General features: G+C 40.6%; 1 protein-coding gene across 12 annotated transcripts in view; it reads left to right on the top strand.

Moving 5' to 3' along the window:
* Window positions 1-17,770, top strand: part of adgrb1a (adhesion G protein-coupled receptor B1a) — a 160,671-nt gene that overhangs the window by 106,679 nt on the left and 36,222 nt on the right. For all 12 annotated transcript variants that reach the window (XM_047598667.1, XM_047598666.1, XM_047598679.1 and 9 more), the window contains 3 exons: window positions 2,210-2,315; window positions 2,434-2,477; window positions 12,422-12,548. In XM_047598667.1, coding sequence (XP_047454623.1) covers window positions 2,210-2,315; window positions 2,434-2,477; window positions 12,422-12,548 — 277 coding nt within the window. The remainder of the gene's footprint in view (window positions 1-2,209; window positions 2,316-2,433; window positions 2,478-12,421; window positions 12,549-17,770) is intronic.

The following is a 17,770-nucleotide window of genomic DNA, read 5'->3' as shown; positions in this document are numbered from 1 at the left end:
AAGAAATTACAATGCATGCTAAGCAGGAAGGACGTGTGCAAAATAAAATGCAACCAAAATATGATAAAATGTGCTGCTTCAGATGCTGTAACGGCTTTATGTTTTTACTTGATCCTATGTTTGTTCCGGGGAAGATACTGGCAAGTTCCTCTGGGATAGCCACTAATCTGTTACGAATTATTCAGTTAATTAAGCAGTCACGGTTCATGTAGCTCAGACCTCACTTCTGAGAGCGCCGGACACAAACTGTCAGCATTTAAAGGGTTTATCGTTCTGTGACAGCTGCATGACCTTTACTGAATGACGAGCAATGTCAGCGAAGCCTTCTGGAACATGTTGCCTTTTTATATTACATTGTGTCATCTATGGATGTCATTGCTGGCAGTCACGTTGTTCCCTCAAGCTATTATTGCAAATGATTTTGCCACGCTAATTGAGACAAGGGAAGTTTGTCAGTTGATTCGACTCGACTCAGTTCATTCAATCATTCGTTTTCTGGTCCTCTGGAGGGTCATGTGGGGGCTGGAGCCTACCCCAGCTGTCACTGGTCCAGAGGTGGGGTACATCCTGGACAAAAAAGAACCTTAACCCTACATGAGGGTTACTGAGTGACCCTTCTTTGCCAAATGTCAACCAATCCTATGAAGAGCCCCAAATTTCTCAGTGTCCACCTGCCAGAAAACCTCACCTGGTCTCTTAATGCCAAAAAAGCCCAGCAGAGTCTCTACTTTGTAAGGAAAGTTGAGTTCTACAAGACCATCTTGTCTGACTAGTTAACTGGACCAAGTTATAACAATTGGTACAACTGGTGCTATATATATATATATATATATATATATATATATATATATATATATATATATATATATATATATATATCATGGGGATCTTCTCCTCCAGGTCGATGGCTGCTCCATCTCTCCATTCCCTGAAGTCTGTCATCTTGGACTCTACTGTCTCCTTCCAGTCACACATTAAATCTGTCACCAAATCTGCCTTTTTCCACCTCAAAAACATCTCCCAACTCCGGCCGTCACTTTCCAAAACCATTGTGGAGACCCTCATACATGCCTTCATCACCGGCTGTCTGGACTACTGCAATGGAGTCCTGTTCAGGGTACCCAGAAAAACCCGAGATGGACTCCAGTATGTCTAGAACCCCACACTTATCCACCTTCACTGGCTCCCCATACATTTCTTATAAAATCCTCCTTCTCACCTACAAAGCCGTCCACTCCCTTTCCTCAAACTCATCTGTCTTGAATCTAGAGTCTGAAACCCCCAGAGAAAGAGGCACTAATGCAACAGTAACCAGGAAATACTCCCCTTGAACAAGAAGCATGGAAGCATCCATGGAAAGATGGATTGAGTCTGCATTTAAAGTGTTGACTGTAGGAAAGTGGTTGTTACTGAGGAGAGTAGTCTGTTTTATTTTTTGCACTTTGGTTCATTTGTGAGTCCATACTAGATATCCAAGGAACTATTGGTTGGGGATGACAGTTAACAGATATGTTTTGGTCCCACGTGATCAAACACTAATGTATCTGGTAATTGCTGGAATGTCTCAACCACTTCGTAATAGATTACCATTAAATGTGGCATAGCAATTCATTGTTCTCCGCTGATGATTTACAAAACTGAACATCGATCTGGAACAGATATTTGGAGTTCCCGATGATGTTGTTGATTCCTCTACCGCTTTTAGTCTTAGGCTTTATTGATCCAGAAGGGAAATTGCTTGGTCACAGTTGCTCAGTTTCACATAAAATACACTTGACGACCACAAGTATAAAGAAAAATAGGTGAAGACAGTTAAAAATGAATAAGCTAAGATAATACTTTATTGATCCCCGTTGGCGAAATTCAAATGTTACACCAGCACAAGTCGAGAAAAACCAGTGACCAGAATAAAATCAATAAAATAAATAAATAACAAGGAAAGAAGGATTTGGTAAAATAAAACAGTATAAGCAAAAAAGTGCAAATTGTGTATATGAACAAATGTAAAAGAAATAGAAATAGAAATAAATATATATTATAAACATAGGAACATTAATGTTCCTGTTATGTTACGTATGACCTGTCACACTGACATTCCCGCCAGCCTGTGCTGCACTTTATGTTGAATGCTCAAATGTCAAGTCAAGATTGCTAGAATAAGATACTCAAACTATGTATTCTTATTATTTCTTTATTTATTTCTTTGTAGAAACAGTACCGTGCTGAACTCCAAAGTCTTATCAGTGACCATCAAGCCCAGCCCTGCTTCTTCCCTCACCGCTCCCATTGTGGTCGAGTTCTCTCATCTTTACAACGTGAGTAACTCATTTCCTTTTAGTTTTAAACGATATTAGAGATATAAACCTATTGACTGACAACATGTACTCTTTCACTGTGATCATGCTGGTTTGTTTTCTGTTCTCCGTCCATTAGGGCACCACCAACCAGACGTGTATTTCCTGGGACGAGAGTGACAGGTAAGACCCTAACACTTACTTACCTTGTCTGCACCCTGCTGTGAGGATCATTTATGTATGTAAACTGTAGTATGCAGCATTTTTTTTGGCGCTCACTACAGTATTGCTATTTTGGACGGTGGAACAGCTCCTCTAAAGTGAAGCCAAAGCAAGTAGAGCTCCCCCTGGTGTCTGGGTGCAGTATAGACCTCTTCACTGTTTGTAAACAGTGTGAGGTTTTTCAAGGGGCGGGGCTTAAATGGAGGCAAAAGAGCTCAAATGCTGTAGCTTGTAAACAGCGGTTAGCTTGGACACCCCTGAAACATAGGGGTTAGCTCGCAGCTAGCATCAGCATGTATCAAGGATCCTCCAAATAACGATTAACTTAGCATTATCTCAGTCACAATTTAGTCTAACACATAGCGTTATTTAGGCTGAAAATGGTGATGTGTTAGATATTAACTTTCGCCTACAACTGACAGTGGCTGGAATGTGATAAAACTTCAAGTTACTGTTATTGCTTTTTCGGTTTTGAGACCAAAAATGCGGCAAGACGATATTGACAGTGATAGTGTTCGCTTTAAGTTTCTCTCTGTTTTGCCTCCACATTGTGACGTCAGAGTGACGTAGGTCATGAAGGAGTCTATAGGTCATAAGCTTTTTTTTTTTTTTTTTTTTTTTTTTTTTAATATAAGGATGGTTTCTGTCATTTTAAATAGTTAATATGATGTTAAACCATGTTAAGTTGTCCATTTCTTGGATAGGTTTCCTTTTAGTTAGTTATTTGACGCTATAGAAACAGGACGTGACATAATGGCAACCACCAGTTTCCATGCCAACCTCTCTGTAAAGCCACTTTTGCTGAGAGTTTCTTGTTGTTGTTTAAGAAAGCCCATCACCCAGTTGAAGAATGAATTCAAGACCCAGTTTGTCGTCTGATTGTTGGAATCTAAAGTTCCTAAAGCTTTGGCCATAAAACTTTAGTCAGAAACAAAAACAACTTTCATTACTTCTGACATTCACTGCAAGACGGAGTAAATGTTCGGTAAAACCCTTATAAACTCTGGCGTTGTAACACCAGACAGTTCCTCTAAGTCCTCTAAGTGGACATTTTAAGATGCCGTGTTCTCTCTGGAAGTTGCCCGGCCGGCTGCGGTGTTTTTAATCTTGACAAAATCAGTGAGCTGCTCTCTAGTGAAAGGTGCTGAGTGTGCCGGACAGCTCGGCAGTTCTCGTCTGGTACAACACTAACCCAGCGCTATCACCGCTACGACACTGATGCAGCATGTGGAAAATTAAAAGTGTCGCTCACCACTTTCCTCCCCGTCTGCCAGCCGGCCCACGCACCCACATCAACGCGTACGACAGAGGCCAGCTCAGAGTCTGCTGAGAGACAGAGTAAAAGGAGAGCGCAGTGAGAAGATGAAACGATACATATTGAACAGTGTAAGTTTAATGCTTCTTTGAGCAGATTCAAAGCGCTCCTCATTTGCGCCTCTTCTTAGTCGCCCTGTTTGTTTAATGCCAGAAACAAGGGGGCGCGAGCATGTTGAGAATGGAGGCAGAGAAGGAAGGAGGCAAACATTTTTGCAGCCTCATTGCGATGCAGGTTTGGACATTTGCATTTAGATGGGTGCGCACACTTGTGTTACAGAAACGAAGAGCAGAACATTCATCGCAACTCAGCCCAGGGATTAAAAGAAGTTTGGTGTGGTGTAGTATAGACCTGGAGCGTAGCAAGAAGACAGAGTTGATTTGGTTCAAGTCAAATAAAATTAAGTATTAGATTTTAATTTCTTTTTCAATAGTTAAACTCACGACAGTATGTCTGTATGTAGATATAGATATACAAAGTAAAGCCAAACCGTGTTTTTCTTGATAAATAAGAAAAGAAAACAGCAAAATTAGATTAGATTACATTAGTTTCTTCTCATTAGATTACATTTTAGTTTCTTTTTCAATAGTCAAACAAGGATCATATGGGTAATATATACAGTATATTAAAAAGACCCACACAGCTGAGGGTTGAGGTACTTTGTGGAGAAATAAAATAATAATAAAAAGAGTGAAATTAAATAGCAAAAAGGACTATATTTTAGTTTTTATTTCAATAGTTAAACAAGGATCATATGGGTAGTATATACAGGATATTAAAAAGACCCACACAGCTGTGTGTTGAGGTTCTTTGTGGAGAAATAAAATGATAATAAAAACAGAATAAAATTAAATTAAATAGCAAAAAGGACTATATTTTAGTTTTTATTCAGCATTTAAACATGGAGCATATGGATAATATATATATATTAAAAATAATACCCAAAGAGCAGAGAACTTAGTAAAATTAGTGGGTTGGAAATTCTAAATTTACAGTGTTGATATAGGATGTTCTGTAAGTCTGATTTAGCTGTAAATGATTATTATTTCATGTTATAAGTTCTGATCTGCTCCTGTTTTACTCACAGAAAGTTAAAGAAAATGCCCAAACTGATTTAATTCTTAATTCCTATGAGATCACAAACATGAAGTATCCTCTGATAGAGTTAAAACAATAGCAGGTCCATCAGGTCCACGAGGAACCAGAAGGAACATTTTAAATGACAGTGACATAAACTTTTCGCTTTCTCTGTATTTATTAGTTTGCGAGTGGTAAATTTAGAATAATGGTCGTGGGGATCATGGGGGAGATATCTTGACAGAGGATTTAATAAAGAGTATGGCAGGACTGATTGAATTTCAGATTGAAAACTGCAGTGGTGAAGTTATGGTGTGCTGCTGAAAGTTTACACCGATCAGGCATAACATTATGACCACCTCCCTAATATTACGTAGGTCTCCCTTAGTTGTGACTTGTCAGAGATCGGGCATGGGTCCGGGATCAGTTTGGGATGTAGTGAATTTGGAGGCCAGGTCAACACCTTGCAGCTGCTGCTATCAAGGAGTGTCATCGCTTTGGGATGCAGGTGCAATGCCAGGTCCTGAAGTTTCCCAGAAGAACATTTAAATTGTCAAAAGATGGTCAATGTTATGTAGCTGCTCCACCTATCAGTGGTTTTAATGTTATGGCTGATTGGGTTATATTGGTCCTTATTTTAAACCTATATTATAATTGCCTAAGTCACTTTTTGACTCATTGTTACAATACACAAATAAAGTATTTTTCTATTCTATTCTATTCTATTCTATTCTGTTCTATTCTATTCTATTCTATTCTATTCTATTCTATTCTAATATCACTAAAAATACCAATGTGCTGCTAAAAATTTTGTTTTTTTAGATATGAATTACGCAATTATCCTATTAGGCTAACGAAATGATGGCGTATATATTTGTCTCATACCAGTTGAAAACTGTATCTCAATCAGTTTTATCTTGACAACCGTCGCCTTCCAGATGTCAAGAAGTCTGACAGGCCTGTGAGACAACACAGTAGGAGAGACAAGGACAGAAACCAAGAAAGGACAAATAATCCAATCTTCTGGTGGAAGCGTAGAGGGTTGGGGGCTGGGGGCTGGGGCGAGGGGGGAGACATGTCCTATGCAAAATTAAAATCTGTCTTGGACAGCAGCTATGATTAATGAGTTAATATTTGGTGGAGAAATTGAAATCTGAGGAGCCGTCCTTGTCATCTTGATAAGAGCCGTGAAGCTGCCTGCGAACTTCACTCGCTCCAGACTCTTAGCTCTCCTGAAATCAATAAGAAGAACATCAGCAACCTCCTTCTGTCAGCGTCACTCACTCTGACATTGTTACTTACTTTAGTTTAGTGTACGTCTTATCTGATGTGCGATAAATGCACAGTTGAATGTGGTGTGTTGCCATGAAGAGCATCTGACAGTTTTATGCTCTTACAGCGACACACCGCATGCTGCAGATCATTATGTCGAGTAGCTTCATGAGAGGTCATTACTCAGTTTACAGCCTACTACTATAGCCAACGGTGTTGAGAATGATACAAGTATTGTTTCCTACAAAGTTTGCTGCTTCAGTCTTTTAGAATCTTTTTGTCAGATGACATAATTAAAGTATAATTACAAGCATTTCATGAGTATCAAAGGCTTTTATTGACAGTTGTATTAAGTTAATGCAAAGAGTCTATATTTGCAGCGTTGACCCTTGTCTTTCAAGACGTCTGTCAGTCACCTTCCAGCATCCATCCAGTGAATTGCAGTGAACGGCCAAGCAGTATTTTAGTGCCATCAAAGCAGAACTGTCAGCCAATCCAGATTTAGGTCTGGTTACGGATATTTAACAATCAATGGGAGTCTGCTTTTCTGATTATCTCATCAGACTATCAGACTGTATAAAGATGGACGGCGGAACTGCTCTTCAAAAGTGAAGCCAAAGCAAGTAGAGCTCCCCCTGGTGACTGGCTGCAGTGTAGGTCATAAGCTCCACCCCCTAAATATATAGCATTGTTTTTTTTCCCAACTTTTTCATATTAACTACATAAATCTGTCATTTTAGGGAGTAAATATATGTCAGTTTTTTTGGATAAGTTTAGTTTTCGTTAGTTAGTTGACACTATAGAAACCAGTCGCTCCATGAAGAAGCCCCATGGGACCACGAGAGATATAATATAATAAAATAAAATAAAATAAAATGAAATAAATAAGTAGTGTATAATCCAACATTTCCTTGTAACTGGTGGAGGTAAAGCAGATCATAGTATTAATTAAATTAAAACGTTTTGTTGTTTAAGACCAATCGCCCAGTTGGAGAATGAAGAAAGTAGAGCTCCCCCTGGTGACTGGCTGCAGTATAGGTCATAAGCTCCACCTCATCCATGTTAGTGGACTTGGGTCAAACCAAAATACATGCATACAATATTTTTTTATTGTTTTTTTCCAAGGATTGTTTCTGTCATTTAAGGTGGTTAATATAATGTTGATCTATGTCAATTTTTTGGACAAGTTTCCTTTTATTTACTTATTTGACGCTATAGTAACAGGACGTGACATAATGGCAGCCTCTCCGTAAAGCTGCTTTTCTTGAGAGTTTTATTGTTGTTGTTTAAAAAGTCCTATTGTGAAGTTGAAGAATGAATGCGGGACCAATTTGACGTCCGATTGTAGGAATCTTAAGTTCCTAAAACTTTGGCCCAGTGCTGTTTAGTCAGAAACAAAAAGAACTTTCATTACTTCAGACATTTACCCCGAGACGGGTGATTCTTTTTTCTTTTCCTTTTTCATTTGGTTTTCCCTGAGAGAACGGCTCATTGGCTGAACATTGTTTACCAGGCTGCAGCTACTAAATGCTAACTTTCCTTCTGACCGTACAAATCAACCCCTGCTGTCTCGGCCGGTTTGCGCAGGGTGTGCTGATGTCGAGGAGCTGCCTCAGTTCATCAGAGATGTTGGAAGTGATCAGCGGACTTGAGTTTTCATCAATTACAGTAACACAATTGTAGAAGGAGGAGATGGAGATCAGTAGGCGGGGAGTGTTTCTGAATAGAGGAACGGACTGCACATGGTCTGCTGCCGTTTACAGTGGAACCATTTAATCTGCCAGCTAGCTCACCAGTTGCTTGAATTCACAGATCACTGCATGAGGGCATTTTAGCAACCCACGCTAAAGTTTGGTGTGAAGGCTGGTGTTTTCTATGTTATTTCCTCTGTGCTGGCTTCATCCACGTGGCCTTATTCTTGGCAGAAGACTGCAGGACTGCTGGGGCAGCATGTAAACGGTCCGATTAGATGGCAGGGCAAGACTGTCTTCAGGCCACGGAGAGGCTTAATCACATCAGCCGTAACAGAGAAACAGCACCAAGGCCTAATATATTGGATTTGTGTTTGAGTTGATGTGTTAAAGTCAGCACAGAGTCGCCTCCCGGGTTCTAACACACAAACCAAATACTTCCAAACATAAACCAAGAAGAGCACCCTTAGTATTCAATATAATCCGCTATAACTTGCTGTTAATGTTGCTGCTCTTGGGGACTTTGTACGGACGGATAACAGAATGCTATTCATTACTATTTTTATCTTACTTTGAAAATTTGTATTTTCGTGCGAGACTTTTTCAATGAGCTCACTCTTCATGAAGTTTGTGTTTCAAGTAATTGACACACAAAAAAATGAGTCTAATAGTGTCAATCTGTCATAACGACAGTGTGAGGTTGCGACCATCATTTACTCTCTTCATCACCAACGCCCCGCTAATTCTTTTTCTTTAATAGTTAATTATTTTATTGCGTGTATAAATTATTACACAATTAATTTGTAATAATGATTATCATTTATGAAGCCCACATCATATTCGATTACAATACCCTCTAATGTCTTTTTGATTCAGACTGTTGGCGGCTCTGCTTAAACAATGACTGAAACCATTTAGAAATGATGAAAAAAAAATGTGATTTGACTATTATTTTGATAATTTCATCTCTTGAGTGCTGGTTGGCTTGTGGGTGTCTTTGGAAATAAAATAAATAATTGTGGTTGTCAGTTAGCGCCCTGGAACTAACTTTTTGAGACCTGAGGACGTGTTAGGAAGTTGATGCAGCCGTTCACTTCATGTCTCGAGTCGGAGAACTGCTGGACTTCGGGTCATTCAGTACGTTTATATGCACATGAAAAAAAATAATATTGCCTTAATCCGACTTTAACTGGACAACTTGGTGCATGTAAACACGTTACTCTGACTAAAATTTAAGTTCTCCTTATCGGACTAAGACATCCATATAATGCAACTGGAAATCCATTTTCTCCGCCATGTTTTCACCTTAATCGGACTTTAACTGGACAACGCATGTGCACATGTTCCACAACCGCTGCGCTGGCGTATGATCCCGGAACAAATATCCTAGAAAGCTGGTCGCAGAAGAAGAAGATAAACAAAACCGGTAGAAGAACCACCTGAGGGATAGCGCCATCTTATCTGCACCATAACTAGCGCACACATTACGTACGCGATTAAAAAAACTGAACTATTATCCATCTGGTTATTGTATGAAATGTTGGTCTGCCGCATGAACGACTCTTGTTTATTGTGTGACGTAATAGGTCAAACAGAAAGGGGCCGTGTTAACTCGCTGAAAAGACACATATCACCAGAGAGAGAAGACATGTTCCCGTCAGTTATTTGATTTTTTCCGTTGGATGTAAACTGGGCGTTCAGAAAGTCAAATTTAGAGCAGAGCTCGATTAAGCTGTGCATGTAAACACACCAAGTGTTGCCAGGTGGGAAATGAAGAAATATCGTACAGTCGCTTTTAAATTAACCTGTTTTGATGCAAACTGTTGTACGTGCTGAAAGAACCTGAAAAAACTCACACACTAAGACAGTGCATTTAAAATCAAAGCTACTCTATGTGCATGGAACTTCAGTAACCTAAGGAATAAACCCTAATCCTAACCCTTGGCCGTTTGAATGAGACAACTTGCTACTTTATTCATTGTCGGTCAAATGGAAAACTATCGTATATTTACCCTTTAATATTCCTTAGGCCCTGAAATTATAAATAAATATCATATATCTAGCAACACTGCTTTGGGTGTTAAATTGGAAATGATGGCGTCTAATATGAAACAAGGATTATTTTCTATTGATTCAGGTCACGTTCTGACTATCAGCCAGTGGTTAAACTCACATTTTCACGTATAGTTTCATAAATTACTCTCAAACTTCCCCATTACGGGGAGAATGAAGTGATGACTACACTTCACACTAAGGTATAGAATGCCATACATCTACTACATTAACATAATTAACTGGCTCATTCATTATTCCTTATTTGATTGGAATACATAAGACTATAGATTTCCCAGAGCTTCTTTAAAAAAAAATAAATAAAAAGAAATTAACCCATGGTGACTGACATTTCAAGTGCCCACTATTGTCAGTGCTTGACAAATGAATTTGGATTCCATGGCCCGAGCACAAGTTTGTGTCAAAAGCTGCGTGCTGCTCAATCAAGTCGATTGTAAATTTGAGTTAATCAAGTGGAAGTAAATTTGTTTGAGGAGACTTGGAGTCAGCCGCCCGTTGTTGCCCATTGTTTCCAATCATAACACTCAGCTGAGTTTTCACCACTTTGACTTATTTGCTTAATTTCTCGGTACACTGAAGCAGAGTAATGTAAGGTCGGTCCGAGTCAGGAGCCCGGGCGAATACAACGTCTAATTGCTGGGAGGTGTCACATTATCAAACCCTGAAGCTACAGTATGTCAGACCGCTTCCATTGCATCAGTAAAACATAACAAAAAAAAAAAACACTTTACGCACCCGACGTGTACGGTGGGATTTTTTAATGAATCGCTGTGTTCTTTTCAGCTGCGTTGTGACAGTATTTGCTTGACTGGCTGTTGAAAAATGAGCCATGCCTCTAGGCCACTCCATCTAGTAATATGATAACGCACACACTGTGAAATAACTGTGATTCTTATTCAATAAATTGATGCCCATGTTGATGCACATTTTTTCAAAGGAAATTAAGTGTTGGACAAATGTCAAACTAATGTGAATTTAGAGCTTTGATGCAGTTTTCTTCTTCGTGAAATGCTAAATCAGATATGAACCGAAGCCCGGTGGAAGAAAGGATTGTGTTAACACTTTCATTTTGGTTGTGTTTCAATTGATGCTAAGAGAAAAATAGCTGTGCAGACATTTTGTTGTCAGCTAATTCAAATCAGCAGTGCTCAGGTGATGTGTATGAGTGTTACTCTTCCGTCCATCACCGCATTAAACCAACCCAAAAGATTCAATGGTTTCAGCAGATCATTGTCAGGTTGTAATTGGTTCCCAGTGGATTGCATTGATTGCTTACACAATGGACACGTCCACCGTGACGTTAGCCACAGCATTTCTGTAGAGTGGCTATGAAGCCCAAAGATCGCGAGTATGGCAGCGGCCATCTTGGCTTTACATCCTGGTTATACATTGACCAGAAAACAAACTAAATGAGTAAATAAATCATTCCGTTTTCATGTGTATTCTCTATTTCAGCATCAGCCGCTCCCTTTCAGCTGTCCCCTGGAGAAAGGCTACTTACTTTTATGTCCTGTTTCTTCAGTGGATAGTTGAAATATATATATACATGTCATGACCCTGGCAGTGAAATTCCAAATGGGCTATTTATTGTAGGACGTTCATCCACCGCTGGGAAGCAGGTGACTTGATGCAGTTCTCTGACTGGTTCGCTCGGATTTTCAAGACACGCCCACTTCATTTTACGCAGACTATACTATAATCTGTAGTTCAACAGTATAGTTTTTTTTTCTTTGCTTAGATATGTTCGGACAATTTGCAAACCGCTGCCGTTGTTAACGTGTCACATTCCACGTAGGTTTTCTGTCTGGATATTTGTTTTTTGATTCGATTCGTTTAGCTTTAACAGAAAAAAAAAAAAAAAAAAAAGAAGAAGAAGAAAGAAACTTGACTTGTGTCGGGTTTCCATGTCTGTATCATCTTCTCTTTAGGAACACCTTAATTGCAACCGTAATTACTGTTTAATTAGCGAACACAAAAGACCACAAATATTCGCAATACATACATTAAACTAATTATATGTAATAATTATAGGTTAAATTAAAACCATAAATAGCTTCTCGGTATTAATATTATTATTAATAATAATAATAAAATAATAATAATAGTAATAATAATAATAATAGTGTAGATGTGTGGGGCTGCTCTCAGTCTGTTGCTGTAATGTATCCAGGCAGAGACCTGCAGCACGCCGCCTCACAGCCGCCTCTTCGCCGCGTCCTCTCCCCTCTCTGCGCCCTCGCCTGCCGCAGCCGGCGGAGATGTAAAGTGGATTAAATTGCAGGTGTAACGCGGTGGGATTTGAACCGCTTTCCTTTTTTTGCCTTTTTTTTTTTTTTTTTTATTGTTAGCCCGGGAAGTCTGTATATTCACCGCATCGCTTTTCTTTCTTTTCTCTCTCCCTCTCTGTCTGTCTGCCTGTGTGTGTGTGCGTGTCGGTGCGTGTCCGTGCGTGTGCGTGTGTTTTTCCTCCCGTGCAGCTCCTCTCTGCTGGGATCCTGGTCTGCCAGGGGCTGCAAAGCCGTGCTAGTCGACTCATTCAGAACCAAATGCGTGTGTGACAGACTGTCCACCTTCGCCATTTTAGCACGGCTAAATCCCGAAATGGTAAGTCCCGACATCCTCCCTTGACTTCCTTGACGCTAAGGGTATCGGAGACGCTGTGTTTTTTTGTGTTTTTTTTTTTTTAATGTGAATGCATCAGCCTTTTTTCTTTTTTTTTTTTTCCCCAAAAGGGCGTCATTGTCATTACATATCAACAGATCCTCCCTCTCCACCCCCTCCACCCCCCCTTCCTTCTCTATGTCTCGATATGCCAAAGCCATGCTGCAAAAGGGTTATTATAGGTTTGACAAGCAAAAGGATTTTATTGTGGGAGGGGAGTCTTTGTGTGTGTGTGTGTGTGTGTGTGTGTGTGTGTGTGTGTGTGTTCCAAGAGGAAATGCTCACAGGAAGGGCACCACTGTGCTAACCTGTGCATTAAACTGTCAGATGCACTGATATTCGCACACATCACATGGCGAGTGGGATTTAAAATGGTGTTGAGGATGTAGCTGATGATCATACCTGCATGCCCCCCCACTCACCCACCCTCCCACCCACTTCCCCCTCTCCTATTTCATGTGAACACCAACAATTGATGTTCATATTAGCATATTTTAACATGGACTGTCGATGGTGTCTCCATGGTTACCAGGCCCCACGGAGAAGGTGCTGCATGGCAATTCTGTGATCTGTACAATGTACAAAAGGAAAAGACCGATTTTGGAGGTACTGCAGGGTTTAGGGTACGATGCCCTTACACTGTGACTGCAGCTGGACACAGAGAGTCAGTAGTGTGTAAAATAATGAAAAAAATATCTGTGATTTTTTTTATTTTATTTTTTTATCATTATTAATATAATTTTTTTTAAAACCCAGTGGCTCAATTGTGCTCCAGTTGCATTGGGGACAGGGCAGTGTCTTTGTGGGCAATTTTCATTCAGCGCGATTAGTTATTATTAGACTAGAAATTGCCTCAGAAGCAGTTTGTACACTAGTTGCCCTGGTAACAGCATGGGCGCTGAGGCTTTCTTAAAGACATAGGAGGCAGTGTGCTATTCATTCTGCCGCCCTGCGTGGCCCAGAGGATGAGGCTAGGCCGGGGATGTGTGTGCTGTGTGTGTGTATGCGGGGATGAAGTGGTGGTGGGGGGTGGGGGGGGGTGGGTGGGGTGGGGGTTACGGCTTTGGCTGTGCCACCTTGATTCAAGAATATTTGAATGCTTGTGTAGTTTGTGAGTGAACTGGCGAAGGTGCTGATGGGAGTCTGGGCATGGACAGCACAACAGGAATGTGGTAATGACCTTTTTGAGCTTTTAGGAAAACGTTCTTCAGACTGTTCATTAATAACAAGCCGTGCAATGGTAGTAGATGCATAAGCAAATACAAAAGATACGCAAGAAACAGTATTTCTGTTGAATAATAATGCAGGTAAAGAACACGAATGCTGTATATTTTTAATATTAAAGGACACTGACCTTAATTGCTGCAAAACATAGAGTAAAATGTTCACAAAGCCAATAGTGTGACTCATTTTCTAATTTTGTCCATACTGACGACAAAGACTGTGAAGTAACCAATGAGCAAACCAAGCAGGACATTTCTGCTTACATACATAACGCATGTGCTCCACATGGAGGCTGGTTTATTGTACAGACTCAGCAAAAACATTCCAGGTGGAATAGGAATAGATAAATATGTGATAAGGTAACGGTGATGCCACACTGAGCTGTTCTCTGCTGAAAGTTGGTTAGATGATGCAATCTTTTCAGTATCAGAAAAAAAAAAATGTTTTTTATACATTTGTGGTAGCCAAAGTTACCGTTGAGATGTCAGACATTGTTTTACTCTGGTTCATATTTGACATTACACAAATCTTCATCAGTAGATCAGACTAAATAGGCAATGACCCTTAATCACAGCCCAACCTGATCAGTCCCAGATCTGGCGTTCAGTTATTGAGACAGGGCCTGTGCTCAGGGCGAACGGGAGGCAGGAGGTCACACCTTGACAGGCTGCAAGCTGACACACTGAACAGTTCCACTAGCATCAGCAGCAGGGGCGTCAAACTCTGCCAGAATGAACTTATCCCTTCACTGTGTCTGTGGTAAAGGTGATAGAACAACAATAAGCCCCTGACCATCATTTAGACACACAACTGTGGCATTCGTTTCTTTACGTACGAGATTTTGAAAGGAGTTTAGGTCACGTGTTGGTGTAAATCCGCAAATGTTGGGTCTGGATGGGTCACATTAAGCCAAACCAAGTTCACTTTATTGATGAAATAAGAAGTTATTAATTCATAAAAAGAATCACTGCCACTAAAAGAATGTTAGTGGGCAACAAAATAGCCAATAAAGGTAGAAATGCCATAGGAATATGTCCCTTAGAACTCGACTAAGTTGTGCTTAAAGATGCAGCTAAAGAGAAACAAACATTTAAACTTGTGGAAGCAGAATTGTAAACAGTCTTGTTTTATATAATGGTTGGTGCTCCAAGCACTTTACAATCACAATGACTCATTTAACCTTTTGTTCACATGAGCGCACAAACACCCAAACACTGGTGCGATGCACGAGGATCAACTTGGGGTTCAATGTCTTGCTAAAGGACTCTTCAGCATGTGGTCCATTTACAAGGGATCAAACCTCTAACCTCTGCTTTGTGGACGAGCAGATTTACCTTTTGAGTTATAGACACTCTTCTCTGTTCAGTATGACTCTAATAGGCTTCTGCATCAGTTTGGTGCCGTAGCAATGGTGACAGTCCAGACCATACGCAGACCTTAGCGGAAATGTAACTATGCGTCAGGACAAACGGACAGCAAGAGCTGTGACTGGTCCGTTTTAGTATTTCCGTCTGCTTCTCTATTTCCATAATTGTCCAGTCGATTGTATTGGGTCAATAAAGATGGAACACATCGAGGAAAGGTTAACTGAGGAGGTTCAGAGATACAAACATTTGTACGACTCGTTCTCCACGAAATTTGGGGCGAAAGTTTCAGTCGCCATTGTTGAAAGTGAAGCAGGAAGTAGAAACAAAAATTTACTTGATCTGCAAAAAAAGACACAGAGCACCAGCGTAGGCTGCATGCGTATGTCCCACAGTATCCTAAAAGAGCCTTAGGGAAGGCAAAGTTTATTCTTGGTCCACCACTTTGGTTTAGACTGAAATTAAGTTTTTATTAAGTGCGTCCTGATTACATGTCAATAAATCTCATGTAGACCGATATGGTTGACGGCTGAATAGCTCTGCAATGCATTAGGAAAATACCTCTGTGATGTTAATGTCCTAATGTGAAGCTATAAATAGCTCTTTAAGACCAGTGGAACCTCTTAAGCATCTACTGTGAATGTTTTGTTTCACCATTACTACTTCTCCTATCTGACTGCCTTCCCAGATTCTCAGCTCCATATCTATATCTGTCTGGTAGGGAGACCTCTGTGTTTTTAGGCTTTGCCTCTGTAACTTGGCTCATTGCTGGTAGCTAGCTTTTTATGCAGAGGCAAAGAAGGAGAGTGAACTCTATACTCTTCTTTCTTAAGACACAGATTAGCACGCTGTCTTAGGAAAAGTTGCTGGACATCAGTATAAAACAGTGCCACCGCTTTTTGGAGCATTGCTCTTTGTGCAGACTGTGCTGTGCTGTACATGCTCTGAAACATATGTCCCTTAAAGGCCACTAAAAATTAATTTTACCTTTGGTTTAGGGCAACTGGAAAACGAATTTGATCATTTTAAAAATGCATGGTTCAACCCTGATACCAATCAAAGTGATCAATGAATTATTTTATTGCCAAAGATTAACAGAGAGTTGGCGTCTATGATCCTGTGACATATTTTTTTGGTGTTTTTGTGAATGAAATGTCTTGAAGTATTCAGTAGGTTACTATGAATTTTGGTCCATTTGCTCAGTATTTGAGTTGGCTCATGATGCCCATGACAAACACGACAATGATGAGCGCGTTGAAACCCTGCAGCAGCATTAGCGTTTAGCTTAGCACCGCTCTGCCTCACACTGCTGCTGGCATGAACACAGTCTGAATGAACACGAATATCACCTACTAACTATGAGTAAATTTATAAAGGGGACGTCCTCTGCATGCCGTCCTGCCTGCAGCCTGCCTCCACCTGTACAGACGACAGCCTGTTCGCTGCTCTGTTGCAGCCTGGAAGCTTCATGCCCTCCTGAGGGAAGCTAAATTGTGGCTGCTTCTGCTGCCAGAAACGGAGGAAAAGGCAGCTATTCTCCTTCCCGCTCCTGCCTTCCCTCCCCCAGTTCTATTATTTTGCGAGACAGCCATGGCCGCCATGCTAATTATTCCTACTGCAGCACATGGTAGCTTCTAAATGGCCCAGCCACTCTGTCTGCAGCTAGCCTCCTACAGCCCCAGCATGACAAACACCCGGACCTCTGTTTTCCTCTCCATCTTTCCCTTTGCCTCCGTCCTCCTCCTCCTCCTCCTCCCATCCCCTTCTCCTCTCTACCCCTCTACCCCTCTGTCATTTCCACACACCATTTTTCATGCTCTGATGCGGCATTATCATTTAGCTCTCGCCTTGCTACATCATTTACTCTCCCACTGCCACCTCGTGTGTCCATTTTGTTTAGTCTGGCTTCGTCGCAGACATTTAGAGGATGAAACGCGGGGGAAGAAATGCCCTGCGGTTAGAGGTGAAAGCCCCCTGAACCCAGTTTGCTTACACTGCTAGACCTGTGAGTGGTGAAGCGAAAGCGGATGAATGAATGTGCTTGAATCATTGTGCGTATGTAAGCCTGCATTAGCCTTTTCTTCTGGCTGAATGTGCTGTGAGGAGCCTGTAGATGCAGTAACAGGCCTTTTTGGCCTTTTAACCCACATTAGTGTAGGAACAAATGTTTAAACAGGGCCGACCGTGGCTCTGCATCCTGTCAGATACGCATTCATTTTTAATTGATGCTGAGGAACATCTGTGGATCTGCTGAATTATATAAATCGTCGTTTACACGTAAGAAACACAATGTTGCTTGATTACACAGGCAAAACATTGTCAGCAGTTAGCTTAGCTTAGCTCAAAGACTGTGTAGAAACAAGGTGAATCAACTAAGCTGTGTCTCTCCAAATGCCATCCCCATTAAACATGACTAATATATATAATTTCTGTTTAATCTTTATAATATCTGAGAGGTTATAGTGTTGGGATATTTTCAGGTATATTTCATGGGCAGGAGAAGGTCTGCTGTTAGTCTGAAAAGATTCAAGGCAATGATTCAAGGCTAAGCTAAGCTAATCACATCCAGGCTCATGC

The sequence above is a fragment of the Mugil cephalus genome, chromosome 11 (assembly GCF_022458985.1).
Source record: "Mugil cephalus isolate CIBA_MC_2020 chromosome 11, CIBA_Mcephalus_1.1, whole genome shotgun sequence".
Classification (NCBI taxonomy): Eukaryota; Metazoa; Chordata; class Actinopteri; order Mugiliformes; family Mugilidae; genus Mugil; species Mugil cephalus.
This window is presented reverse-complemented; position numbering and strand designations above follow the sequence as displayed.